We start from the raw sequence: 27,261 nt of genomic DNA, 5'->3' as shown, positions 1-27,261 counted from the left end.
CTTCCCCGGGCACCCCCTGCGAGGAGCCCGCCGTTCCCCACGGTGAGTTTCGGGGTTCTGCTGCCTCCCTTGTTGCAAGGAGCCAATAAACTTGCCTTTGTTCAAATACAGATGTCTTCCTGGTGGTCTCTGGCAGGGGGGAATCAACAGGGAAGACAGAACATGTAAGAGATACGATGTAGTTTTGAAGACAGAATTTTTTTGTAATTGTTATAAAATTTATTTTATCAATCTGTTTTCCCAGAATCATTGCATTGGACCCCAAAAGTTCTCTCTTGGGCTGGATCTAAGTCAGAGAGGTTTTTTTGGTGGTGGTTGTTTTTTCAAATAGGGTCTGACTTACTTGTGGATCATGAGATGACAAAGAAAATATGGTGCATTGCATAAAATAAGTCTAAGAATTATTTTGTGAATTTTTGTTTTAGTGATACATTAAGTTGATCGTATAAAAACTGCCCAGAATCTAATAATTTTTGACTTACACAAAAATGGCAGCTTTCTAGGTTTTAAACTAATATATATGGATCAATACACTGGGTCACAATGTAAAACATATTTCAAACTGTGATCAGTTAAAACATTTAAAAGCCACTGGATGTTTCCAACAGATGTTCCATGAAGCTTAGCTTTGGAAAACATATGTGAGTCCCCACCCCTCTATGCCACCCCTAGCAGTTCCTATGGAAGAGACTCCCTCTGCTCAAGTTCGTCACAGCAAATTGCCATTCTCTAGCCCAAGACAGCAGTTTCTTAGGGACAAGGCTGAGATTTCTTGGAACACAGACTTCATCCCAGTTTAACTTCGGAGTGCGGGTCTCTGGTTGTCACAAGAACCTGGTGTCCCAGTAAACCCTGACCTCGGAAGCCAGGGCATGCAGGGCTGACCCTGGGAAGATAACCTGCAGCCGGGTCCGGACCGCTGCTCCCATGAAAGCCAAACCCGCAGGACAGGTGCCAGCAGCTGGGGAGACGGGAGGCTTTTCTTGTCCTCAAAACCCCTCTCCCCCTCTCACTGCAGGCAGAGGGAGAGCAGAACAAAGAAACGTGGGGAAGGGGGTGTGGGTAGGGGGTGCAGGGAGTTCTGGGGATCTGCAGCCCTGGATTTGAGTCCCTGCAGGGGTCTTGGGTCTTGATGAATGTGTTCACTGCTGGTCCCCGGGACGGGATGGCCAGCACCCTGGAACCGGCCAGGCGGTGGCTGGGCATGCAGCATCCTGGCGTTTCTGAGGCCTAATCGATCGGCCTCCGCATTCCTGGTGGCCAGGAGTGTACGTTCAGGGCTGGGCTAAAAGTCTTTTTGTTCTTGCCTGGTCAACTGAGAACTGCAACAAAATCTTAGCCAGAGCACAAGGTAAAACATAGACAGGTAATTAATCAATTATACAATCTGTTGGTACATGGGCGGGAAAGGAAAGAGAAAGGAAGAGAAATTTAAAACTCGTATTTTTATTCTACCCTTGTACCCCTATCAGGACGCTGTCCAAATGAGCCCCTTGTTGGGTGGGTTTTTAGACCCAGCTTCAAAGGCACATGGAGAGACCTTAGGTGCTGGTAGTTTTCAGGAAATGTGGCCCCACGGTGTTGACAAGACCCCATCTCCCTGACTGGGTGACCTAAGTGAGTCATTTTACTTCTTGGGGTTTCAACTACTTTGGCTACAAACTGGAATATGTCAGGATACTGATGAGATAGCATTGGGGTGAACTCTGAGTCCTAAGTAAAAGAGGCAATTGAAATCCAGATAACGCCAGGACTGCTGAGATGGCTGTCCCTGCTGGTCTGGTGTGGGCACATTAGAGCTGACAGTCTGCTGAGGACTTCTGGACTGGTGGCGCTCCTCAGCCTGCGCCAGACACATGGTCACTGCCGTTCACAGAGATGTCCTCTATGTGAAAATACCGCTATAAAAACATCTCACTTCATCTTCCCAAACCTTCAGGCTGTGGATGAAAAGACTGAAGCTCAGAGAGGTTATGTGATTTTCTCAAAGTCACACGACTCACATATTAAGAAGGAGAGTGGCTCATACCTACTGAGTATTTAGAATTTGCCCTTTGCGAAGATGATTTCATTGAAGTCTTCGGAAAACAATTTTAGTTAGGAACTGGGAATAGGCCTATTTTACCAGAGAGGAAACAAAGGCTCAGAGAATTAAGTAACTTTCCCAGGAGCCTAAAGCTGAGCATAGCAGCAAAGCTAGGGGCTTGGTCTGGGTCAAAATATTGGCCTCTGGTAATTCCTCTTGCCTATGTTTGGTTCTCTATAAAATGGAGCTGGCACGTTAAATTCCTAGATTACTCGAGAAGATTAAATGAGTTAATGGATGCAAAGCACTTTGGAACCGCCTGACCTTCCTAGATTTGAAATGTATCACGCTAACACCAGGGGTCTGATTTGTCACTGCAGTAAGAGTAGGACCCCAGAGTCAAATCAGACAGACCTGGCTGCAGCCCCAGCATAGCTGCTCACTAGCCCTGTGACCACGGGCAAACTGTCTCACTTTTCTGAGAACTGATCTCATCTCCAAAATGAGAATAATCCTGTGACCATTGTTACAAGGATTGAAGGAGATGATGGAAGGAAATCCTTTAATACAGTGCCTGGCACGTCACCTCGAGCTGTCACGATGTGCAGGTAATTCTGCCGAGGACGTGTGGATGTGAGCAACGGCAGAGCGCTGGGCACACAACGGAATGTGGGCAGGGCTCCTGGTTTAGTGGGTCAGACGCCCACACAATATAAATTACGCTTGTGAAAATGTCACAGAGCATCAAACAAAACAAGATGAGGGACACAAATGCTAACTGGGCTTCTGGGATGAGACAGGACTCCTCTCAGCCAGACACATTGTCAGATCTGTTCAGTCCTGGCCTGGGAGGATCCTTTCAACAGCAGCTGAGGGCCCCCCTCTGATGGTCTCGGTTCACCTCCTGGAATAAGCCTCCCAGGCTGCAAACGCTGAGCTCCCCCACCCAAAGCGGTGAGGTGACAATTGGGGCCTAACGAAGGCTTTGATATGGGATAAAAATAAAAGGGGACAGAATGGACCGCCCTAAAGTCCAAATCTGAATTCCTGTTGAGACCCAAGGAGGCGCTATTAATAATTAGACAGGACATGTTAACCCGAACGTGTCACTCCACTTTTGTTTGCCTTGGAGCTGACCCACCTTGGCCCCCTGATCTCCCCTAGCCTCTGGCTATGACACACCCACTGGGCCGTGCACACTGGTCCCCATGTCCTGTCAATCCCCGGCTGTGCCTTGGCCTGCTGAACTCTTACTCACCAGTCTAGACTGGGTCTCATGTCCCCTCCCCCGAGAATGCCTTTTCAATCACCCCCTCTCCCCTGACCCTCACACGATGAAGGCCTGTCTTACTCCTCAGCAGCATGTGGCGAGGAGGGTGTCGCCGTGCGTGAGTTCTTTACCCAGCTTGACGTTGAGCTCTCTGTATGGGGGGGGGGGGGGCTCAGCACAGGTACTTCCAGAGCTCAGCATCAGGCAGAGCACCCGGCACGTGCTCTGCGACAGGTCCTGTGCGGTCCCAGGTGATGACACCCAGCTATCAAGTCCTTTTAGGTCACCCGCCCCTCTTGGATTCTTAGATGTATTATTATTTCTTTAATAAATCAGTTTTAAGCCCTAATTTGCCCATCAGAAGAGCTTGAGTAATGCAAAGATGGATAAAACGTAGTTTTCATCGTCTCAAAATATTCTAGGCAAGTAGACAGATAAAAATAAAAGGGGTGGGACGGGGAGGTGGCAGCATCCGCAGGCGTCCAGGAGCACATTCCTTTCAGAACCGAGAGGAACAGGGTGGAGAGGCTGCTGAAATTTCACCCCAGCTGGACGGCTGTCAGGATCCTTGCTTGTGACATGGCACAGTGTCTTCTCCTGGAGCAGGCTTCTCTCAGACACCGGGTTGTTGCTATGTTATGGATGCTGGAAGTGACATAAGTGAAGCAAACAGACGTTTCTCCTTATTTTGACTCCTAGGAAGCTTAGACCCACATTTTGGCCCCTTCTACAACATTTCTGTTGCTAAACTCAATCTTAGTTCCAACTTTTCTGCCTTTATATTCCCTCCGATTAAGTCATTTTCCAAATTTTGTTGCATGTATTTACACAAAAGCCCGTCGATTATTTTTTTTAATAAAGAGAAATGAATACAGAGCTGAGCAGTTGTGGACAGTCCCCCCTGAGCCCCACCTTATCTCGGCCACCGTCTCACGCCTCCGGTGAGATGGGGTAGGGTCTGCCTCCCTTACGACTTCATCCGAATCTAGAAGAACTCAGAGCTGCCAAGCCTAAGGGCCACGTGAGTGTGGGAGTGCACGGGTGGGCTGGGTGCCTGTCCTTGCAAAGGAAGCTTCAGGGGACACGGCCACGCTCCCTGGTTCCCGTGCTGTCCGTATCCGCCCCCGGCTGCAGGGACAGGGTCTGCCGCACAGATCTTGTGGCACATGTGCCTAGAGAGATTCACTACCTGGCCCTTTAAGAAATAGCTAGTTAACCTTTCTTATCAAGCGCAGTCTGTCCAACAGATGCCAAGAGGTAGTCATCCTTTCAACACTATGGTAACCCAGTGGGGCCTGAGACTGCCAGGCAGAGCCTCCCTACCATGGTCCAGGTCCCTCCAGCCTCCAGCAGCTTGCTCCCAGAACCCAGATCCCCTCCAGCTTACCCATGTGCCACCTTGTTCATTTCTGTGAAAAAAGGTTTGGAAGCATTGGTCTCACCAGGCAATCATCCTTCCAGGACATCCCACCTTCCGCTCCCTTACCACTCTCCCTGCCTGCCTCCCTCCTCCATTCGGGGTACATTCGCTGAGCATCTATCTGCACAGACCCTGCCTCCAAGGGCCCCACATGCCAGCAGGAGACAGCCACACACACAGTCACTATGCACTGTGCTAAGCCATACAATCGCGACGGAAAGAAAAAGTCTGGCTGCTACACCCCAAATACCTCCATCTGAATACCAGTTCTGCCAGTTATCAGCTCTGCAATGCTGCTGGGTGAGTCATTTAACCTTTCTGAGCGTTAGTTCTCTGGTCGGGTAAGTGGAAATGATAATCGCATCAAGTGTGACGGGTGTCGCGAGGACTGAGCGAGCTGCAGAGCATCTGGTTCAGTATCAGAACTGAAGTCATCACTGTCGTCAGTGGCGGCAGCAACAGCAGCCAGAGTGGAAGCAACAGCGATAGGAGGTGGTGTGTAAGGAACAGTCACAGCAAAGAGCGGGGGCAGCCATGCAGGTGTATTGATCAGGGATGTTTTCACAAAGGTGGAATATGATCTGAACCTTGAAGCAGGACAGGAGTTATTCGTGCGGAGAGGGAGGTCCAGGAAAAATCAAATGAAACCCTTTGGGGGAGACACAAATTTGCCCAAGATGAGAGATGGAGAGCGGGGTGGCTTTCTGATATGCATTAGGTCTGCTAAAGCTCTGGTGACCATCGGAATAAGAGGGGGCTCCGCACTTAGATTTGGACAAGGGGACCCCTTGCAGTTCCCTTTAGGACTAAGGCAGAAGAATTGACCTGACCCCTGGTGACTTTTCCTTGCCTTTCCTTTCCTTCTTCTCAGGGTCTCTTTTATGCTGACTTTAAGGTCACTGATCTAAAATCTTGAATGCTCCCTCATTGCCCATGGAATGAATCTAAAGTCCTTCACATGGTCACGGTCATGGCCCTTACGGTTGAGCCCCAGTCTTCCTATGGAACTTAATTCCCAGCCTCTCACCTCCCACTCCTTCCTCCATGCTTTCTGTGCCCCACATTCAACTCAACATATTTAAAACCAGACTTGCAACTGCCTACGCTTCCCCCAATACCTGCTCCCCCTTTAGTATTTCTTGCCTAAGTCATTCACTATCCTCCTAGCTTGGAGGGGGTGTCTTTTGGTTTCTTTCCCTTTTCTAAAACTCACTATCCTCTCCGCAGCCTCCAGGCCAAATCCTCTGCCGTGCTTTTCCATCCCCACGGTCACTTTTAATTCACTTCTCTATCATCTGGATGTTTTGCTTCTGATCTCGCCTCCATAAGCTCATCTGCACATCGTGGCTTGAGTGCTCACTTTAAAAATGTAAAAACCCTATCGTGTCCTTTGACTGGTTAAAAATTCCCAGTGGTTTCTCCTTGCAGTGTCGATACCCTTAAGCCAGAGACCATAATGACAACTCCTGCAGGAACACAAAGTTGGGTTTATGGCCTGTTGCAGCGAAGGAGATGTTGGGCACCCCAATAAGGAAGTATTAGGAGGGATTTGTTGTAGGGCTTGGACTTGGTTCAATTAGTTTTGGGAAGATCCCATGCAGCCCAGGTTAGCTCTGGATTGTTGCTGTCAGAGGCAGGGGCAGGGCTGTGACTGGGCATCTTCACCATTTTTATCTAGGAGGAGAGGCTCTTGGTTATCCACTGGAAATACTAACCACGCGTTGACTTCTGTCAGCGTGGGTTATAAACTGTTGTTGGTGTTCCCTTTTAACAGAGAGAGAAAACGGAATTTAATTTTATATCAGTGTACTTTCGAGATTAAAATAAAGGTAACATAAATAAGTCCATCTCAATCTTAGTTAGCTTGACCATACATAAAATTCCCGTCTCAAGATTCCTTTTCCACAAACCTCTCAAAGATGCATTTCTACACTTTTAGACCTCCTTTGACTGGAAACACGTATTATTTCCTTCCATATTAATTAGAATTCTTAAACCTTAGGAACATTCACTTCTAATGACAACTAAAAAGTCAGCAATTAGAGTTCTTTAGATTGGCAAATTTATGAATACATTTCATCACTTCTAAAAACATGGGCTCTTTTACTAGCAAATATATTTTATAATTTTTAGAAACCTGCTTCTTCAACAAAGCACAAGACATATTCATTAACGGATCCAAATTTATCTCTTAGTTTCTCTGTAATAAGAAGTGAAAAGCAGATAGACTTCTTTAACAATTAAATACTTATATGTCATTCAGAAATGACCTAGGTAGTCAGTTGATTCATCACCTAACTTATCTTGGCAAAACTCTAAGATTTCAAGTTACCAAAAGATTTTGGGGAAATATTTAAGTAAACATACACTAAAACATAAATATGCTGAAGTTTACCTAAAAACTTTTTTTATCCCATCTACATGTATTTATTTTACTTGCTCTCAATAATTATGTCTAGGTTACTTATGAAAATTTCATTATATCTAGTTAATTTTCTTGCTGGCAAATTTTGCAATGGAGATAAGATAAATTTATCTGACTAATAAACCCAAGTCGAATAAAAGTATTACACATAATTCTGATGACTCTAATATCATGCCAATTAAACCAGACCAAACTCAAACCAGCTTTAATATCAAATATTTTTTCAGATCATATGATTCTGAAAAGAATTTTGGGTTAGTTTCTATTATATTTTTGAGAGTTTTTTATATAAGCACTTAATTCCTTTAAGCCAATTAAACAGGGCTCTTTTACAAATTAGCAATGCCTTCCTGAGACAGAAATACCACACAACACACACAAACATACAGACAGATGCAAACAGAGGCCTGGTAGTTTCATTAAACTTTCAGCCATAAGACAGATACAATAAAGCCCAAACCCACGAATTTATAACAGTTGGGATAAGTTAAGTTTATTCATTCAAGGTTTGAGACATTTTCTTATTAATATATGTGGGGAAGATAATTAAGCTTATGATATTTGACCTTGGCAAGGAAACTTGGAGCCAGAGCAGCAGTTTATGCTTTAAGAAAAACACAAAAAACACTTTGTTGTCCCCCCCCCCTTCAGCCTAAGGAACTGAGGACGGTAGAGATAGGTGGGCTTTGAACTGCTTCTTAGAGCTGCATCTCTGGTTTTGCAAAGATTTGTAAGATAAGGACAGTTGCTCCAGTTCCCCAAGGCACTGGGTTATAAGTTAAGTGACATCATAGATCGATCTACCAGTCCAACAACATCTTCCCCATGTGCTTCTTCCCCTAAACTAAATACAGTTTTATTTTAGCTTTGAGGAGGAGGCTTAACATTTTTTTTATCAAGCTTAGAATTTTTAGCTTCCAATTTTGCCAAATTTCTAATAAAAAAGCTATCAAATCCTTTCAAATATCCTGTCAGATTTCGGCTGGGATCAACAGTAAATATTTCTGGCATGGTATTAAACAATCCCACGGACTCTAGAGGGTGCACAGGTCTTACCTTCCAGGGCAGTTTCCTCTGAGGCGAAAGAAAGAACGGGCCTCATCCCCGTGAACCCGAGGGTCCTCATGACTTTGATTAAATTGAGTTTGAAACCCCAGCTCTAGAAACCATCTCTTTCTCTGTCTTTCTACAACCCTGAGAGATCTGACCTTTCCCCCTGGTAGCCAGCAACCCCCAGGCAGCAGAAGGCAGCAGCCGGGCCCTGGGCCCTGACTAATGGTCCCGTGGTCAGGGCCTCTGCGGCTAAAGATAACATCTCCACCTAAGTTAGGTTTCAGCTCCTGAGCCCTGAGGTGGAACGGCCTCCCGGCTACTTCCCCACAGAGGGACACTGAAGCAGACCTTAGACCTGTCCTCGGGATGTGAAGAAATGATTCACTACCCTCACCTCACCTCCAACCAACCTGCTCCCAACAACCTGGACCCCTAACCTGGGTGTCTTGTGATTTTGCCCTATGTAACCTTTTACCTAAAGGCCATTGCCATCAGGGAGTTGGGGCTTTGAGCAGTAGCTTCCCATTCTCCTGGATGGTGTCATTCATCAAGAAATAGCCAAGATTTCTCCACTGCAATTCTCAGTGTCTAGCATTTGGCTCAGCTAGCCCCGGGGGGATGAACTCTTTTTGGTAGATAACACTAGGCAGGCAAAAAGTCAAGCCAAGCTCCTAGAGCACTGGCAATAGCTACCCCTGGGAGAGACAGGAAAAATAACCAATTGGTCTTACAGTCTTTTGTTTTAGGGACTTCTCATATCTTTAATTTTTTTGTTAATCTATTGCAGGAGATTCTTGCTTTTCATTACCTGTTCAGACGATCTAAGTTTCTTTTGGGAATCTTTTAGAGCTGTTTTTAAAAGTTATTTTGTTTTTTAGAAGCTTCTGCAAATCAAAGAGTGCATTCCATGGTCCCAGAGAGGTTTAGAATTCCCTGTCTCAGGGAGGGCCCTGGAGGTGGACTTAAAAGTTTTCCCTTAATGGTGGTTAGAATTTTAAATTATTTTGGCTAAGTTGGCCTGTTTTATTCAAAAGACAGAAGAGGAGGGACCAAAATGTTTGTACTTATAACTAGCTAGAGTTCCCGAGGAAGGAGCTTTTGAGGACTTACAGAGGGTGCAGACTCCATGTTGAAGGTAAATCCTTGGCACGGCTGGAAACTTCAGCTGGTTAGAGCGTTGTCCCGCTACGCCAGGTGGTGGGTTCAATCCTTGGACAGGGCACATACAAGTGTCAACCAATAAATGCATAAATAAGTGGAGCAACAAATTATTGTGTGTTTTTTTCTCTCTCTCTCCCTTTCTCTCTCTCAAATCAATATATAAAAAGAAATTTTAAAAAAAGATAAATTCTCCTGAAAGGTGTCATAGCTGGGCAAAACAGCCCCAGGGAGTTTATCTGCAAGCTCATTCGTTTTTGCGGTAGGAAGTTGGGCCTGGAAAACAGATTTGTAGAATTTATGTCTGTGTCCTTCCCTATGAAATCTTTCTTATTAATTGGCTGAGGAAGTTTCCAAAAAAGAGTTCATATTTTTTTGTTTAGTTCAGAATTTACTTTAGTTTCAAATTTGTTTCTTGAATGGAGGCTATCTTTGAACCACTGAATTTCTTAGGGGCCTCTAAATACCAACTGAAAAATGCTTCTCATTCAGCTTGTTTAACATGGCTAAGATTTTCTAATTGTGCACGTAAAATATATTACTTTCAGAATCTCAAAAGCTACCCAGAGTGGCCACTGAAATTCCAAATTGTCCTTCTTAGCAGAAGTTCATCAAGACAAATATTTAGCAGAAGCTAGCCTATGAATCAGCTGGCGTTGTAGAATGGGGTTGTCCCTCCATAAACAGACTTAGAAAGAGGGCGCCCGGTTACAATGACCAGTATCAGAGAACCCGAGAATTAAAGCTCTGAGCCCCGACTGCAGGAGGGAGGTTTGGAACCAGCAGAACTCACCACTGGAACCCTGGCGCAGTCGGGGAGCCCACAGGGCCCAAGGGCTCACGCAGGCCCCTTGCTGGAATCCAGTGGCCGCACCCGAGTGAAAGAGCAGCGTGCCTCAGATTCCACGACACGGGTCCACACATGTCGAAAGAACGCCGAGGGTCTGGAGGCTTTGGCTAGAAATAAGTGATAAAGATTTATTCAAGGGTCTTAGAGTTTGCAGACTTGGAACACAGGTAAACAAAAACCCAGAAGTGCTCTGAGGAAGAAAGAAGAGTTAAGGGTCCTCAGGGTAAAAAGTGCATTGTTGAGAACAATCAGTCCTGCATTCTTAGCCCCAGGATTGGTCCAGGCTGGTTATTAGATGTCGGGAAATCTGGAGGACTGGTGTCAGGAGGTCTGGATGCGGGAGTCCTTTAGGGGGTATTCAGAGGGTTAGCGACAGAACCGAAAACATAAAAAAGTTCAAATTCCCAGGCTAATCAGAACAAGAATGGAGCCCTTCCTCATGCCTCAGCCTTCATAATGTTAATAATTTTAGCATCTTGTGAAGTTTGTGTTAGGAGTAGCTGCTTCCAGGCTCACAAAGGCTGACTGGAGGTAAGGGTGCGAGAGAGCACTGGGTGAAGAGTGAACAGGATGTGAACAGAAATGCCAGATGTTTCCTAAGATGAAGTCGGTCTAATGGAGAAGCTGGGAGGTGCAGTCGGGAGGGAATGCCCCAGGCTAAGCTGTAGCTCTCACTCTTGTCATTTTCTAGCTGGGACACTGAGGCAGACACTCAACCTTTCTGGCTCCCTGGTGCTGTGTCTAATGACGGGATGGAAATAAATGAAGTTTGAGTTCCTTCCTGCATTAACAGGAGGGTGCTGGTATATGGCAGGACAGCTCATCCAACTGCAGGCTTTAACACATCCTGGGTGGTGCCCTGGTTTGCACGTTTCCTTGGCTCTGCAGAGAGCCTGCCAGGCCTCTCCAGGGCTTGTCTGACCCGCCTACTGGGAAAGCCATCTTCTGGGGCGCAGTGAGCAGCCCGAGTCTCAACTCTCCAGGGACGTGGACGATTCCTGGAGGCTGTGTGGGACCGGGTCAGCCTCCAGTGGCCAGAGGCCCACAGACAGGGCAGGGCGGAGTCTAGGCTGTGACCAGATGGCTCCCGGGAAGCAGCTGGTGTTTCTCTGAGATACATACAGAACTCTCCTCAATCGAGAGTCGTACATTAATCCAAGCCAGCAATTTGAGGCCTTAAAGACACTGGATGTCTGTACGCCGTTTGTAAGTACTTTTCAGATACTCAATTTGTCTAAACCATGTGACAACCTGTGAAGTTAGTATTTGTTATTTCCGTTTCATAAATGAGGCAGCTCCGAAAAAGTGACGTGTCTCAAAGTTTGGAAACTTCATAGGGTTTGCCAAAGAGCAAGATTTGGTACAAGTCTGTACTGGCTTTATCCCAAAAACAAGTGTGTTTCGGTATAAGATGACCTCAATTACTAGGTGTCCCGTGGCAGTGGCATGACCTTTGGAGACAGAGCTGAAACTCCAGTCCTGTCACATAGCACTAGAGCAGGGGGCTGGGACTAGTTAATGTTCATTCTCATTTCCGTCATTTGTGAGCAAGAGATCGTATCTCAGAGGATTAGATGACACAAAATAGAGAAGCCCGATGTAAGTAAATGCAGTATTGTTTCATACTACCTTAAACAAGTGGCCACAAATACAGAAAGTCTTAGCAAATTTTTATTTCCCTCTATGTGATTTTCCACAACTTAGTTTCTACCTGACCAGCAATGATCTAGTCAGGGTTCTTTTGTCTTTCAAAGGCTTGATTGGGGTTCAAATACTTGAAATTAAACCACATAAAATGAAATCTTCCCCGTCTGCAAGCCGGCTGGTGGGCATCAGGGCAGCCTACCCTTTCTCCCCAGGGGCCTGGCTTCGTGGAGTTACCCAGCACCCCTGACTGAGCTGGGCTGGCTGGGAGCATTACAGTGTTGAAATCACTTGAAATTCCCCTTGTTCATCCGAAGATACAGAAATAAAAGAAGCAACTCATGGTCTTGCTGAGGTGAGATCTTTATTGTGAGCCATTCTCGTGTCTTTTATTTTCTATTTGCCCAAAGTAGATCAATCCAAGTTAGTATAAGAATCGCATGCACCTGGATATTTTTCTCTCACACGCATTTCATCAAAAGACCAAATTGTATTTTTGCTCTGTCTTTATCTGTAGACCTTAGAGCTCTATAGCAGCTTTTAGGCAGAGAGAGGAAATTTTTGTCATGTTCATTTTTTTTTTTTAATGTACCAGTATTCAAAGGGTTCATTCTTGGATCTGAGGCTTTAAGCTGAGGTGGGATGAGACAAAGAGGCCAAACCATTCTTTTTAATGTCCTGACCTGAACACTTCTGGCGACACACATGCACATGCACAGCAAACCAGTCGAGGTGGTACCCAAACTGTCTCTTCTGGTCTTCCCCTCCGCCAAACCCTCGCCACCCTGGTGGGAGCTCCTACCCCCACCCCACCCCGTGCTCAGCTACCCCATGAGGTGAGAATTTACAAAAAATCATTCTACACCTTTCAGGCTATGTCACCCTGAAATATTTACTTGTCCTCTCCCCGCTTGACCAGCGGTCACCACAATGAGTCATCCCTTGGGCTTTAATCCACAGCAGCCTGAAATAACAGCAATACCAGGGCTATGACTTTACACTTTCCGTTTTTATTAAAACTCTCACTTCCCTCAAGCCTGACTATCTCAAAGCTAATTTTATTCCATGCTTGGGCTTCGAGTTTGTGCTAATTTGCAAATCTTTTCCAAATCGCTCTCTTAAGTCAACGCAGGAGGAATTTATCAACTCTCATACAGGAAGGGATCCTCTTGACAAAATAAGAGTTAGGGGCAAAGAACTGAAAGTATGCATTTTAATCATATACACACATATAGAATATGGTATATGTACATATTTCTATAGTTTATATGTATATAAAACTATGATTCCCCAGAGATCTTATCCATATGCAGATCTAAGAAACAAAACTAAAATCCAAAGATCAAAAATTTCTTTTGGATTGTGGATGATTAAAAATATACAGACTCCCAGTGACACTGTTATCCCTGTGTTACAGGATACACACCAGCAGCACCAGCCTAATGTCAATCCCTAATTCAGTCTGGTCCTCGTAGAGCTGCTTCCTTTAACTCTGTAACACTTAAGCCTGTCTTACAGTTCCAACCTAGTGTGATCTCTTCTATGCATACAACCTTGTTTCCGTACTAGAGAGCAGGGCCTTACTTCCCCTGTATTGTCCTAATTTCTACCCTAGAGTCTTCTCATAATATTGACTTCATGAACCCTTGTGGGAAAGGACACAAGCTAAGTCACCCATCCCACCTCATGCAACCTATGTGAGCTAGCCTTGACTCATGGCTCATTTAAGCTACCTCAAGCAACTGAACGAAACCGATATGGGCCCCCAACCCAAGGTCCAGCATCTTAACTGACTGGAGGTATGAAAGGATACACCTGAGACGTTTTGGATTCACACTTGCACTAGTTCATAGGCCCGACGGCCAGCGAACTTTTCATACTGTTTCTCTCCATAACATTAAACACAGTGCTGCCCCTTTGCTGGGAAGCGTGGGGGCTTTGCTGTGCATTGTTTCAGTATCGCTGGCTTTCCCACTGGGAACCGAGTGGGCCTCACCCTCTCCTCATGACTAAGTCCAGAGAATGCGTGGTGAAGGAGTTCTGGGACTTTTTAACCTGAGTGGTATCCCATCCACTGTCCATGAATGCCTGGGTTACAGTGACCGTATCACAGCATTGCTGATTACAATGCGTGCCAGCCTGGCATACGCTGTGCCCAACCCCAAGCTCACAAACATTAGTGGACACTCTGAGGTATGCTGCATTACCACCCCCCACCCCCAGCTTCCCAAGTTTAGTTTGGTGGGTCTAATCTTTTCCCCAAGCAGTATCTTAACATCTCCACTGCTCTCCTCTGCCACGTATGGACAACAAACCCTGCCTTTGACACTCACACTGTGCCCTTCAGGACATGTACAGTGGTCCCCCTCACGCACGCGGAGACACGCCAAGACCCCCAGAGGATCCCTGAAACGCAGAGAGTACAGAACCCTGTATGTTTTTTCTTAACAGTAAGGGGTTAACACCAAGAATAAAACAATTATAACAATACACTGTAGTAAACGTGATGTGAGCGTGGTCTCGCTTGCTCTCTGTGATCACGGAGATGGCTAAGTGACTGACGGGTGGCAGCGTATAAAGCGTGGCTACGCTGGACAAAGGAGTTTATCATGTCCTGGGCAGGATGGCACGGGACCACATGAGATGTCATCACAGTACTCAGAACAGCACGGTTTAAAACTTATCAGTTGCTTATTTCTGGAATTTTCCATTTAATATTTTTTACTGCCATGGACCATAGGTAACTGAAACCGGGGTAAGTGAAGCTTTGGATAAGTGGGACTACTGTAAGGGGGTTGTTTTTTCAGCGCTAGGGATGGACTCCATGGGGAGTCCATTTTCCAACCCTCTGTGGCAAAGAGGTGCAGTGATAGAGGTTCACGTCAGGCCTCTAAAGTGAAGGGCATATAGGCTCTGAAATGAGAAAGATCTGGGTTCAAACTTAGTGCACTGTGTGCTAGGTGGGTAACCTTGAACAAGTTATAAGTTTCTGTGAACCTGTTACCTCATGTGCCAAATGGAAATAACATCACCTCCCTTGACAGGGTTGTGAAAGTCCTAATATACATGAAGCCCCTGACATACTGCTTCAATGTAGTAGATACTCAATAAATGTTAGTTACTGTCTTTATTATCCAAGAGTTTGAATTGGATAAAGTCCATGATTTTTAGTTCCCTGTTATAGTCCTCAAAAGAGTCTACCAGGACAGGAGTTAAAAATATATTTATCCTGTGAAGCTGTTAAATGTCTGTAGAGGTTTCTTGGCAGGTAGGAAAGGCTGGAGCACTGAGGTGGAACAATGGTGCCCTTGCCCCCACTCCCTTACGGTCCCAGCATCCCCCCGCCTATCCTCCAGCCAACTAAACCTGTATGCCCAATTAGTCCATGTCTCCAACCCTACTTGATGAAAATGCCTGTGGTCTGAAAGGTTTTCAAAAATTTAAGAATGGGAAAGCGAGGCCTCAGATAACTATATATATATTCCATTTGAAAAGAAAGGGAGAGAGATGGGTAACTGCTCCTTTCTTGTTGTTGATCTTCACCAGAGACATGCTCAGAGAGAGGGAGGGAGAGAGAAACATCCATCAGCTGCCTCCTGTATGTGCCCCGATGGGGGATCAAACCAGCAACCCAGGTTATGTGCCCTGACCGGGAAGCAAACCAACAACCTTTTGGTGCACAGGATGGCGCTCCACCAACTGAGCCACTCCCGCCGGGCTAACTGCTACATTTTCTTGTCATTAGCAATATACTGGCTTCCATGTGCTGAGATCCCAGTCTGATGAGAAGAAATGACTCTGAGGTCATGGATGGACCTCACTGTCCACTGTGAGAGCTCTTGCAGCACCTTTAGTCCCCACAGTTTCTTTTCAAAGAGACCACCATCTCCAACAATAACGGGCATCCCATCAGCCTCATTGGGGGGGATCTTGAGTTCCAGGAGCGCCATTAATTCCTCCAGCTGGTAAGCAAAGGCAGCAACTTGGAGTAGAAGGGTATGTATTGCTTGATGGAAGTCACTGTCGGCTGGAGTGAAATGCACCCGTTGGTCATCTAAAAGCCTGGTCAACATGACATGGAAGGTACGGTAAGCTTGGAGGTTCTCTTGGAGTCGCTCGGCCTCGGTCAGCTCACTCCACCGACCGGTGCTCGCCATTGGCACACCATCCACGGAGTCCAGGTCTATGTTCTCATTCAGGCCCTGATGCTTCACCTGGCCAAGGATACAGAGACGCACACATCTCACTTAATAATCCCCAAATCTCATATAAAATCTTACTCGCTTCCCTGGTCATGGATCCAAATTATAAAGAAAATAAAGTCTAGAACAGAAACTCTTGATTTGAGGTCCATGATTGGACTTTTGGAAGGCCCTGTTGTCCCTGGAATTATACATACTGCTTTGACTACGACTGTTTATTTTTCCTGGGAGAATCTGCAGCTTTCATTTGGTTCTTAAAGTTGAAAACCACTGGCCTGGGATTACTTTTCCTTCCCACTTCAAACTCCCTCCTAGAGTATTTTAATCATACTAAAGTTTTAAGTGTTTTAAACATACTTGAAGACACTGGCCACACCTAGGAAGCCCTAGAATGTAGACTCTGTAGAATTTTTCTAATCATCTCTCCTCCGTTGCCCACTCTCAGTGGTGAGGAAAATCCTTCAGAGAATTCAGTGGAAATCAGTTTAAAAAACTGGTACTTCAGGATCTGATTTCCAACGGGTGGGGCTATACAAAGATACGCTCCACAGGGTCTGGAGTGTTTCCATAGCAGATCTTAGGTAGACTGATGATAATCTCCCAGTCAGAAAACCAATCTGAAACCCATGGTTAATGTTTTAAGAATTTAACACTTGCCAGAGACTCTTCTAGGGAATCCTTCTGATAGTATAGGTGACCCTTCTGTTTAGATCCAGAAACATATTTTTCTTTTTATATTTAGAGAGAGAGGTGGGGAGGGAGAGAGAAACATCGATGTGAGACACATTGATCAGTTGCCTCTGGGGATCGAACCCACAACCTAGGTATGTGCCCTGACCGGGAATCAAACCCATGACCTTCTGGTGCACGGGATGACGCTCCACCCAACCAAGCCACACCAGCCAGGGCACTCCAGAAACACTCTTGTTGTGTTTAATTAAAAAGTGGGTGGCTAATACTGTATGAGAAATTGGTTGGGTTTACACTGCTCTTCTCACAATCCTATAAACCTTACTCTGTCTTTCATTTCCATAGCTCAGAAATTCAGAACAATGTATATGAAGAACCCAAACTTAGAGGGCTCATGGCTCATCTCTTCTGGCAGAATTCAGACTGTAGGCAAATTAGGAACACCCTCTAAGACAGATAGCCAACCCTACCCAGCAACCCACATGTATTTTCTTACTCAAGGAACATGTCTCCTAAAAATACCAGAGAAAGGAAATAAGCTCATATGAGCTTCCTTAAGGCAAGGGACCGTGTCAAATAGCATGTATCCAATATACAGGTGACTGTATGATCCGGGCTTTTATAATTGGTAATGGGACTGGCGCGTAATGGTAAGGGGTTGCATCAGAAGAGAGGAAGTGAAAATAGACAACAGCAAAATAGGCAACTTACATAAGATTCCATAAGAGCGGTCAGGTCTGAACGGATCTTCCTTGCTAGCCAGATAGAGCGGCTACAGAGGTCCCGGCGGTGAGGGGTCAGCGGTGAGTGCTCTGCGAAAGCCATCCCCCAACTCAACTGTCCCAGGAAACAAGTGAGCTGAGTTTGTTTCTGTCTACACTGTTCCAAGTAAGAAATGTGACTCTCAAAGACTAAATCCACTGGGCATTCTCTACTAATGGAATGGAGTACCCCACCCCCACCCCCTGCCTGACTCAGAGGTGGCAGCAAATTCCTGGCTGTGGATTTTTGTGCCTGTGGAATCAAAGGCCCCTTTTACTCAGCTTTTTTTTCCTGCAGCGTCTGCCTCCATCTCTCTCCTCCACTGAGTGCCTAGCCTACTTGTTTTTATGTCATTGTTTTGCTTTTGCACTTAGCAACAAGGTCACTATCACACTATACTAATCCTCATGACACCCCTGCCTAATGTAACCTATTCTATACACACACATATAGTTCACTTCATTACCACCCTCCTCTGTGCTCCCTGTCTTTCTGGCCTGGCAAAGTATTCAATAATATTACATTAATATTATTAATATAGCTGCCATTTATTAAGCACCTACCTTGGGCCAGACACTGTGCTCAAGGTTTTCAAGCCTTTATTTGATCTTCCAAATAATTCCATGAGATAAATATTATTCCCCCCATTTTACATATAAAGAAATCGAGGCTTAAAGAAATTAAATAAAATCCAACTAACTAGGCTCAAAATTTAAATATTAGTGTTTGATTCTACAGTTGTTTCTTCCACTGACTTTACAATTTCATTGTCTAGATATTTCACATTTTGTTCATGGAACAAAGTTTGTGTGAAAAAGGTCCTTTAAAAAGATGTCCTTTTTTTTTACTCCCATCCTTTTACTATGTATTTAAAGGTAGTTTAACTTACATTTGATTAAAAATCGGCTAAGAAAGCATCTCTGATCTCAATCACAGTGCCTTCCTCGTAGCTTCAGGATGAGGAAGGTACTGTTTAGGCCTGTTCTTTACCAAAGGACAGGAACCACCCAACCCTGACATGTAACATTACTAAGGCAGTCTCGCTCAAGTGACAACATGTTTTTCTTTTTTTCCTTATCGCAGTTATACTACATGCTTCTTAACAAAGTAAGATAATGAGCTGGGCTTTGAAATGAGGACAAGAGAGTTTAAAAGCAGTTGGAGAGCTGCTACTCTACTGCATTTAATTCAGTAGGTTAGGGGATGGTGCCAATTGGTAGGGGCTGCAAGTTTCAACTTCAAATGAATCAATTAGCTTTCACTATTTCCTATCATGGACACTACCTCTGCCTTCTCAGGGGCCAGTTTCCATAGGTAAACAAAGGAGGGCTGTACGGAAGAAATGAGGCCTGGGTGGCTGTCACAGGCCTTTTTAGAAGGTAAGAGGATTCTATCTTTTTCTTAAAGTTGGTACACTTTGCCGACTGATCACAGGATCATAGGGCATCTCAGCGTTAGAAATCAAGAGCTACACAGAGTCCAAAGTTAACTACCTGATTTCCACAAGAGCAAACAGGGTCTGCCACGTAAGGCCTGCTCTGAGGGCACGTGGTTTTCTTAGCAGCATCGTTTCGCCCTGGGACAACTGTAACTCAGTACAACCAAGGAAGACCAGTTGCTTCCATGAACACAACTTTTATTTTTCTTCTTTACATATTTATTTTGGATATGCCTTACCTAGATTAAGAGAAAACAAGAATTTGAAAAGCAGAGTATCCCTTTTATTATTATAATTTCTTTTTACATAACTTTTTCAACCTAGATTCAGGTAACTACCTGTCTCTCCCATCAAAGGAGAAGGGTCCTGCACATTACAATAGGCAAAAAGGCTTTTAGGAAATAAAATATTTTAAATTGATCCATTACAATCTTTCAATTTTCTTGAGTACATTGGAAAGTGGGAAAAAGACAGCAGAGAAAAATGGAATTTCAAACAAAGAGACTGTAACCACCTCAGGTTTAATACACTCTTCGTATTTTTTTCTCCCAACAGGTACAAAGGAGGTTCAAGTGCTCTACGTGGATGCCTTTCCATACCTTAATATATATATATATTTTTTACTCCCAGTAATCCTGGCCAGTGTTTATCTAAACTTTCTGAAGCATATTAAGTCTCAATTATGCAATTATGATAACCCTGGGCAATCAAACAAGGGGGAAGCACAGAAAGTATCTCAACTACAGTTTCAGAATCTAGAACTGCCCATTCAAGATGGAGAATATGCAGTGGGGAAAAAGGTAACAGAATTTGACTAGAAGTAGGAAATGCAGAATTTTAAGATTGAAAGAGCTCCTTGGAAGGACAAAGAAGTAAACAGCATGAGGAGCAGAAAGGAAAAGGGAAGAGGCCCCAGTATAAGTTAGTTTACTTACACCAACTCTTTCCTATGCTAGCATCCCCATCTCAAAAGGAAAAAGATAAAGTCCATGAAAAATATTTAAAAATTTATCGCAACCTGCTATAATAATTTATTGAAGTAAATTGTAGGCAAATGGTTAGCTATGAAGAGGCCAAAAAATGGGAGAAAGAACATATAGTTTTAATTATTAGAACTTTGGAGGGAAGAGGAGTGTAAGATAGGGAAGATCATATTTCCTCTATCTCATAAAGTGTTTTGTTTTTTTACGCAGTTTGCTTTTGTGTACGTGGCTAAAATATCTCATTACTAACTACCAAAAATGTAACTTATGGACACAAAGTATAAAATAAATGTGACAAAGACAAAGGTAAAAGTGGGGAAAGGATGCTAGCTAGTGAAACAGTACAAAATAGACTTACGTTGGGGGGCAACTTTGTTGTAGACCACCCAGTCAGTCATGTATTTTCACATCTAATCAACACACCAGTCAACTCCAAGTTTTTACTGTGGGCAGGAAAGCATATTCGACACCCCTTCTGTCCTTATTCCACTTTCTACCCCCACACTGGAGGGATGGCAAAGCTGCCACACTCCGAAGAGAAACAATAGTGCATTTAAGACTGTGCACTGTAGGTGTCTCACTCCCCACTCCCTGGCATCCCAGCCACTGACACTAGTGGGTGTCAAGTAAGCCTCTTTCAGAGATGACATTTTGTTACCCTCTTTTTGTGAAAAAAAAATCAAAGAGAAAATTGATAAACTTTGTAGTTTTAGTGTTTGTGAAAAACAAGCTGTTCCTTATTTTGTTCTCAGCAAAACTTCATTCTTTCCAACAGCCATCGCACATTTCTGACAAACAATGCATAGGGCAAGCCTTGAATTCCAGCTTCTGAGGTGCACAAGAGGACAGAAATTGCCCTTTTAATTCCCTAAAAATGAGCCAAAATGGGTTTTCGTCTCCTGGGAGTTCTTAACTTACACAAAAACATTTCCTGTCTCTCCCATGGATAGTAATAAGCAATCCACCCCAAAAAACCCCCAATCGCAAGGGAAGTGGTAATTCCCAGTATTTCAGGTGGAAGCTAAAGCTATTATTACATTATTTTGTTGAAGCCTTTCCTCTTCTGAAGTGTTATTAAAAGGGAAACAAAATAGAGCAATATTCTTTGACTTAAAAGTGTACAACTCCTAGAATATTCCTTCACTAATGGCAGTGTCCTTCACTAATCGGGAGCTGGAATGAACCAATGATAGAGTAAAGCAAAACAAACACAAGGCAAGGGGCCAGAGTTGGGCCTACAGGGAGGTATGTGTAAAGAAATGATGGGGACAAATAAAAACAAATTCACAAGAGAAAATCTTTATCTGTAATTCAGACCCTGAACAACCTTATCCCCTCAAAATTCCTAAATCTCAATGCTCTAAAATCTCAGAGCACTAATTACCACAAATCTAACATTCTTCCCTAAAAAGGCTTCCGAAAAAGCACTAAGCTACTGTAGTGATTTTATTAGTGCTGAGGACCAGCTTAAAGGCCACTGGAGAGCTATGATTTTAGAGGCTGGCTGTGCTTCTTCAACCCTATATCTTGCCTTCAAAAGTACCTCTTATGGAAAGGACCCCATGTCAGAATAATCTAGTCTCTCCCAGCCCCACAAAATATAGCAACAAAGACAAAAAAAAAAAAAAAAAATCAAAAAAAAAATCAGACTTTCCGTTAATAAATAAGGAATCTCAGGTTCCACAACACAAAAACACACATGTTCAAAGTGCAAATTTCTGCCATTAAACTGGGACTTTTCTGTCTCACTGATACACAGCCCTGTCCTATGGTCAAAGAGACCACGTAAAGGGCAGCCCCCTCCCTGTTGGGAGCCTGCCTCCAAGCAAGTGAGCACCACTGAGAACCATATGAAGGTGTTGGGAGGAGGGCTGAGGTGCTGGGGTCAGAGTGGTCCCCATGTATCCTTCCTTTCGGAAACCCAGTGAGGAACGGAAGAAAAGGGGGTGAGAGATGTGTGCTGTTTTAACAGCTCACCCTGTTAAGGGGCCCTAAAGTGCCAAGTCAAGCTGCCAGCCTCCAGAGATTAGAATTATATGATACTTTGAGGGTAAGTGTGCTGCAGTGGGTAGAAGCCAGGCCGTAGGGCAGCAGTAGAGGAGAAGGGATTGAGAGGACAGTATATACCACTAAGAGTTAAAAGCTGATCCAGAGCATGTAAGAAGAATTACAGGTTAGAAAAAGGGATCTGCAATGAGCAGGAAGTCTGCCTGGCTGGAACTGAGCATGAGGGTGACCCTCACTTTTAAGAGCTTCTTATTTTTTGTCTACCTTCCTGGTAAAGGCAACATCAATTCTATAAAGGGGACAGGAGGGGAGAGAAGGTGTGTGCTGTGACCCACGCTGGGGAGAGCAGGCCTCCGGTTACTTCACTAGATCTTAAATGCTTTCACTTGTTTGTCCTTTTTATCTTTTAAGTACAAAGTCTGAGCCGTCCCAGTGCCTAAAGTCTTCCCTTCTACTAAGGTCCAGCAGAGTCTGAATCCTCAATGAGAACCTCTGTGGTAGCACCGAGTATGTCCGAGTTCATGACCAGCCCTTCAGCGCCCCCACTGCTGCCGCTTCCCACAAAGATCTTCCCATCAGCCATCAGGCTCACCCGCTCCGTCCCACTACAGTAGGACTTTGACATCCCTTCAGCCTCCAGCAGGAGGCACTCTCCAGCGGTGGAGTTTCCCAAGGGCTCAGGAAGAAGAGGAAGACCCTGACCATCTGCAGGTTGTGTCAGAGACTCCGGGTTAGTGCCCAAGATATCTGTGCTGGTGATGAGGGCGCCTGCATTGGCAGCCAGAGCTTCGGCAATCAGCACCTCAGGGTGGCTTTTTGCTTTATGTGCCACTACGCTGTCCTTCTTCTCAAATTTTTTGCCACAGATATTGCAAGAGAATTGGTAGAAGGAGTCTGCATCATGCTTCTTCATGTGCCAATTAAGGGATGCCTTTTGCCGACAAGTGAATCCACAGATCTCGCATCTAAGGAGAGTGGAAGAGGAAATGGCTGATCAGACAGAGAAATAAAGAGAGTTCTTATTCAAAGTCAGGTGAGAAATTAGGTCACATACATAAGCAATAGTGAGTAACATATACTTCTTGTGAAAGAGTAGAAAAAATTACCAGATGGAACACTAATCTGATTTCTTGTTTGATTAAAAGACAGGAAAAAACAGAAGAAAAAGTTCACTAAGTTGGCTCTCCCAAACAATACCCACTCTAATTTGGTAAAAGTAAATAACAGTGACAGCTGAAATGTCTATAAAGGGGCTAACCCTCAAGTGGGGTAAATGCGCTTCTCACCCAGATGTTTACCAATAAATAAACACTCACTGTAATGGCTTCTCGCCTGTATGGATCATCCGGTGCACTGCCAGATTGTGGGAACTCTTGAAGGCCCGCGCACAGTATTCACAGATGTAATCCCTTTGATCTAAGAAAAAATTGTGGTTAGTGTCCATTTAGAAACCCTGTAAGTATTTTTTCCTACTTTGCAATAAGTAAGCAGACTAGGAAGGTCAATTTAGAGTAAACGCAACATTGTTTTCAATGTATAAACACTGGATAAACAAAATTTTAAAAAGAAATATAGTTTTGTTTTGTTTTTTAATGCCATACATTCAGTAGTGAAAGGGCCTATTTAAAAAAAGACCTAGATAGAAATACATGAGAATGAAAATCCTAATATTAATTTTACCAGCAATGCAGATCTTGGATAAATTGCTTGGCAAGTAAACTACTACGTTTTTCTTGGATTTTATTCTTTAAAAATGTTACCGAAGATAAATAATTTACACTTATCTCAAAAGATTCACGCTGCTGCTATCAAATATGCAGCACAATACCTGCATTTACCTTCTTCTCCTGCCCCAATACCATCTGTACCATTCAACTACCTCCCCCAAATTTCACAGGATTTTTGATGACTTTGGTAACATGGTGTGGAATCTATGCAGCAAAGGAGCATTTTACTTATTTCTTTATCCCTTGGTTCGCAAGAGAGCGCACAAACAGATGCTTAGTATCATTTGTTGAATGATCACTACATTTTCTATGCCTTTCACTTAAAATTACTACACACAGAGTGAAAACATGAGGATAAGTTAAAAGGCAAACAATAACAAAATTGATACTCTACTCCATCCCAAACAGTTTTAAAACTCAGTGTGGGAGAAGAACCAAGTTTTCCTCAAGCTTGAATGTACTTAGAACCCACTCAGGAATCTTGTTAAATACAGATGCTGATTAAGCAGGTCTGAGATTCTGTATCTCTAACAAGAGCTCAAATGATACCAATGCTTAAGGGTCTCTTTTCTACAGAATATCTAAAAATGCACAGTTCTAACCCAGAGACAACTCTTAGTATCTCCCAGGTCTTGTCCACTTTTCCAGCTCCACAGTAGCATGACAAACTGAGTAGGGTATCCATTTATTTAAATATATTTTCAAAGTGAATCTGTATATACTAATTTGGAAAAGAACTCTCTACACTGACATCATAAAATTGTATTAATCAAATATAAGTATTTGATATGAACTGAATTTCTAAAACTGTCCTTTTGTCATAGCAGGCTTGATATTTAGTTAAAATAGCCTAAACTGATTATCAGAGAGTACTTTTCTGTGGGACAAGTGTCTAACAGGAAGGAAGAGTGCAGAAATGGCAGCACCTAGCAAGAAACAGAGTGCAGGCAGCATTCTCTCTGAAGAAACATAGCATAATGCAAAGACTGTAGACTTTGGAATAATTGAGACCTAACTTCAAACCCTGCTGTTTTTTGAATGTCTACCATGTGCCAGGCCCTGTGTAATAACTAACACATTATATGTTACCTCATTTCATTCTTATAATATTGGTGTCATTAATACTCAGTGACATTGGTGTCACTATTATTCTTATTTTACAGATGAGGAAAAAGGAGAAGACAAAAAAAATTAAGGAACTTGCTTAAGTCACACATATGGTAACTGACACAAAGGGTACATGTATCAGTATGACCTTGGGCAGGAGACATGGCATCTCTGCAACTAGAATTTGCAGTCTTAGGACTACAGTTGTTGAGAAGGTAACATGTAACAATCAAATGTCTGGCACCTACTGGATTAGCGCTCATACCCAGCCCAAATTGTTCCTATTAGTTACATTGCAGTGAGATTGTTAAAGGCAAAAAATGTATAGAATTTTAATCCACTCTGTCATTTGTATCACCAAGACATTTCCTTTCTCTTTTTGAGTCAGTATCTCCTAGAGGAGGTTACACGTGAATGCAATAGCTAGCCTTAATGATTTCAACAGCAGAAGTCCCAGGAGCCACTTAGTAGTTACCATAAACTATAAGCAAACCCCTTTACCATTTAGGCTTTTTCTTCATACTCCTCACTTTTAATCTATAAGCATCTCCCTGAAACAGAATTAGAAAATCTTGGTTTTGCCAAAAACTAGCTGTGTGAACACAAGTTACTTAATGTTGCTACGCCTCTGGTTTCTTGGCTACAAAACAAGACCAATACAGCAAACTTGGTCGTGCTGAATGGATGGATAAGCAACAATACATGTAAAGTGTTCGGTCCACTGACACACAGTACTGTATGTACTGAGTAAAAGATCACTATCCAGGTCATAAAAGTTCTCAAAGAAATCAAAGAAAAAAAATTAAAAGCCCTGGTTTATTCGTCCCTTGTAAAATTTACATCATTACGTATTACTTTTCCACCTTTCCCTTATACTTGACTCTAGACTCTTTTAAGATTTATGTTAGGGGAAAAAAATTATCATTACCAATTTATACTTAAAAGTACAGTGTATTTATCTACTCGATAAGACATTTTATTCTGAAAGTACCTGTATGATGTTTGGCATGTCGCAGAAGTTGTTTCTGGAGCCTGAAGAGTCGCCCGCAGGAGGGATGAGGGCATACATATTTCTTCTTCAGCAAATGCTGATATTTAATGTGGTGCTATAACAGTAACAGAAAGTGGAGAGAGATAAAAATTAAGGCTTTCTAGATATCTGCTCTTCTGCTAAGTCAAAAGTGAAGAAAAAAAAACAAATACTTTGTGAATGGGTAGAGAGGCAATATAATCAAATAGTTAAGAACATAGGGTCTGGAAATAAACTTGCATTCCAATATAGGCCTGTCATTTACTAGCAGCGTGATCTCAGGAACGTGGACTTAAACGCTGTAAGTCCTCATCTGTAGAATGAAGATCACCGAGCCATCTCATAGTACTGTGAGGGTCTGGAGATCATACACTGCATGGTGTATGGTGCTTAGTGCAGCAAACAGCCCACACCACAAGAATACTAGTTATCATTACTATAACAGAACCAGGATCAGAAAGTAAGGCCTGAATCTCATGTTATACTTGCTGCTAAACTAAATATCAAACAGACATTTCCTAAGCTTTAGTAATTAGTATTCACTTTCATGTTTTCTCTGAGACCTAAACATAAGCTGTATCTTTACTCATATTTAGAAAAAAGATTCACTTCCAAAAAACCCTACAAACTAAAATTTTAAAATTTATTTTAAACAGTATTCAAGAAATCACTGGTTTGAGTTACTAATTTTATTTTTTTTAAATACACATTAAAATAAAATCTGTTCATCTGTGTCTTGGTGTGTTGTTACAATCATCTCATCTCAAAAGTATTTATACTACTATGGGAAACTCTGGAATTTTCTAAGATTCCAAGGAAATCCTCCCTTTGGGCTCAGGTTCTTAGATACTTTTCTTTCTTTTTCTCTCTCTTCTTTTAAACCAATGAAGTAATTTTATGTTTAAAGAAAGATTTTTCTTGGCATTGCATGTCAATGATAAAGCCTACACAAATTCACGCATCATAAGTCCTATCAAGCTTGAGAACTACTAAGGGTACAAAACCTGAAAGGCTGTCTTACACAACTTCACTGACCTGCAAATAGCGAGGGTGAGCAAGAACAGTTCCACATCCTTCCATTTCACAACGCACATATTGGATTGGAGGCTTTTTCCTAAATCAGTATGTTGGAGAAAAGTTAGCAACAGAGAAGACAGAGTTTGACCTTTAACTCAAAGTGCCGGATTAGGGAACAGCAACTTTACACTATTATATAGTTTGCATATAACTTGTTAGAAGTAACCAACAATTGCAAAATGTTTAATAGTGTTTTTAAAAAATAACATAAAATAAACTAGTACCCTCCCCCCCAAAAAGGTAAAGGAATATTAGTTTTTAGAAACGTTAAGATCCTGCTATGGAAATAAAAACAGTAACTTTGCATCAAGGACATTAACTTTGCATCAAGTTGCTTTTGTCCATTCCTGTAGATAATGAGGGCATATGTCAGTAAAGTGCCTAACACCAGA

The 27,261-nt window shown here is 43.2% G+C and overlaps 2 protein-coding genes and 1 long non-coding RNA gene across 5 annotated transcripts in view; all 3 read right to left on the bottom strand.

Annotated features, from left to right (window-relative positions):
- Nucleotides 1-1,431: 1,431 nt before the first annotated feature.
- LOC308565806 lies at nucleotides 1,432-8,439 on the bottom strand. 2 transcript variants are annotated; one of them, XR_014000076.1, is made up of 4 exons: nucleotides 8,198-8,403; nucleotides 6,432-6,480; nucleotides 4,967-5,365; nucleotides 1,432-3,941 (listed from the first exon to the last, which is right to left on the bottom strand). It is a non-coding gene; the product is annotated as an uncharacterized lncRNA (long non-coding RNA). The 2 variants fall into 2 exon arrangements; XR_014000075.1 differs by lacking the exon at nucleotides 4,967-5,365 and having other exon boundaries at nucleotides 8,198-8,439.
- A 3,761-nt stretch (nucleotides 8,440-12,200) lies between these two features.
- CNTF (ciliary neurotrophic factor) lies at nucleotides 12,201-18,912 on the bottom strand. Its single transcript, XM_081155401.1, has 2 exons — nucleotides 17,450-18,912; nucleotides 12,201-16,060 (listed from the first exon to the last, which is right to left on the bottom strand). Exons 1-2 carry the CDS (start codon nucleotides 17,561-17,563, stop codon nucleotides 15,572-15,574), a joined length of 603 nt encoding a protein of 200 aa, XP_081011527.1. The 5' UTR covers nucleotides 17,564-18,912; the 3' UTR covers nucleotides 12,201-15,571.
- Nucleotides 18,090-27,261, bottom strand: part of ZFP91 (ZFP91 zinc finger protein, atypical E3 ubiquitin ligase) — a 28,295-nt gene continuing 19,123 nt past the window's right edge. For both annotated transcript variants that reach the window (XM_081155294.1, XM_081155295.1), the window contains exons 8-11: nucleotides 26,828-26,906; nucleotides 25,754-25,868; nucleotides 23,245-23,344; nucleotides 18,090-22,893 (exon numbers count right to left, since the gene is read on the bottom strand). In XM_081155294.1, coding sequence (XP_081011420.1) covers nucleotides 22,383-22,893; nucleotides 23,245-23,344; nucleotides 25,754-25,868; nucleotides 26,828-26,906 — 805 coding nt within the window. In that variant the 3' untranslated portion in view covers nucleotides 18,090-22,382. The remainder of the gene's footprint in view (nucleotides 22,894-23,244; nucleotides 23,345-25,753; nucleotides 25,869-26,827; nucleotides 26,907-27,261) is intronic.

Source organism: Miniopterus schreibersii, assembly GCF_964146895.1.
Source record: "Miniopterus schreibersii genome assembly, chromosome: 12".
In the NCBI taxonomy this organism is placed as follows: Eukaryota; Metazoa; Chordata; class Mammalia; order Chiroptera; family Miniopteridae; genus Miniopterus; species Miniopterus schreibersii.
Note: the sequence above shows the minus strand (reverse complement) of the source record. Positions and strands in the feature narration are given on the sequence as shown.

Excerpts from the sequence above, each read along its gene's own strand:
- CNTF (XM_081155401.1), bottom strand. The coding sequence starts at position 17,563 with ATGGCTTTCGCAGAGCACTCACCGCTGACCCCTCACCGCCGGGACCTC. Across the intron at positions 16,061-17,449 it reads CCGCTCTTATGGAATCTTAT|GTGAAGCATCAGGGCCTGAA; the intron begins GTAAGTTGCCTA and ends ATCCTTGGCCAG.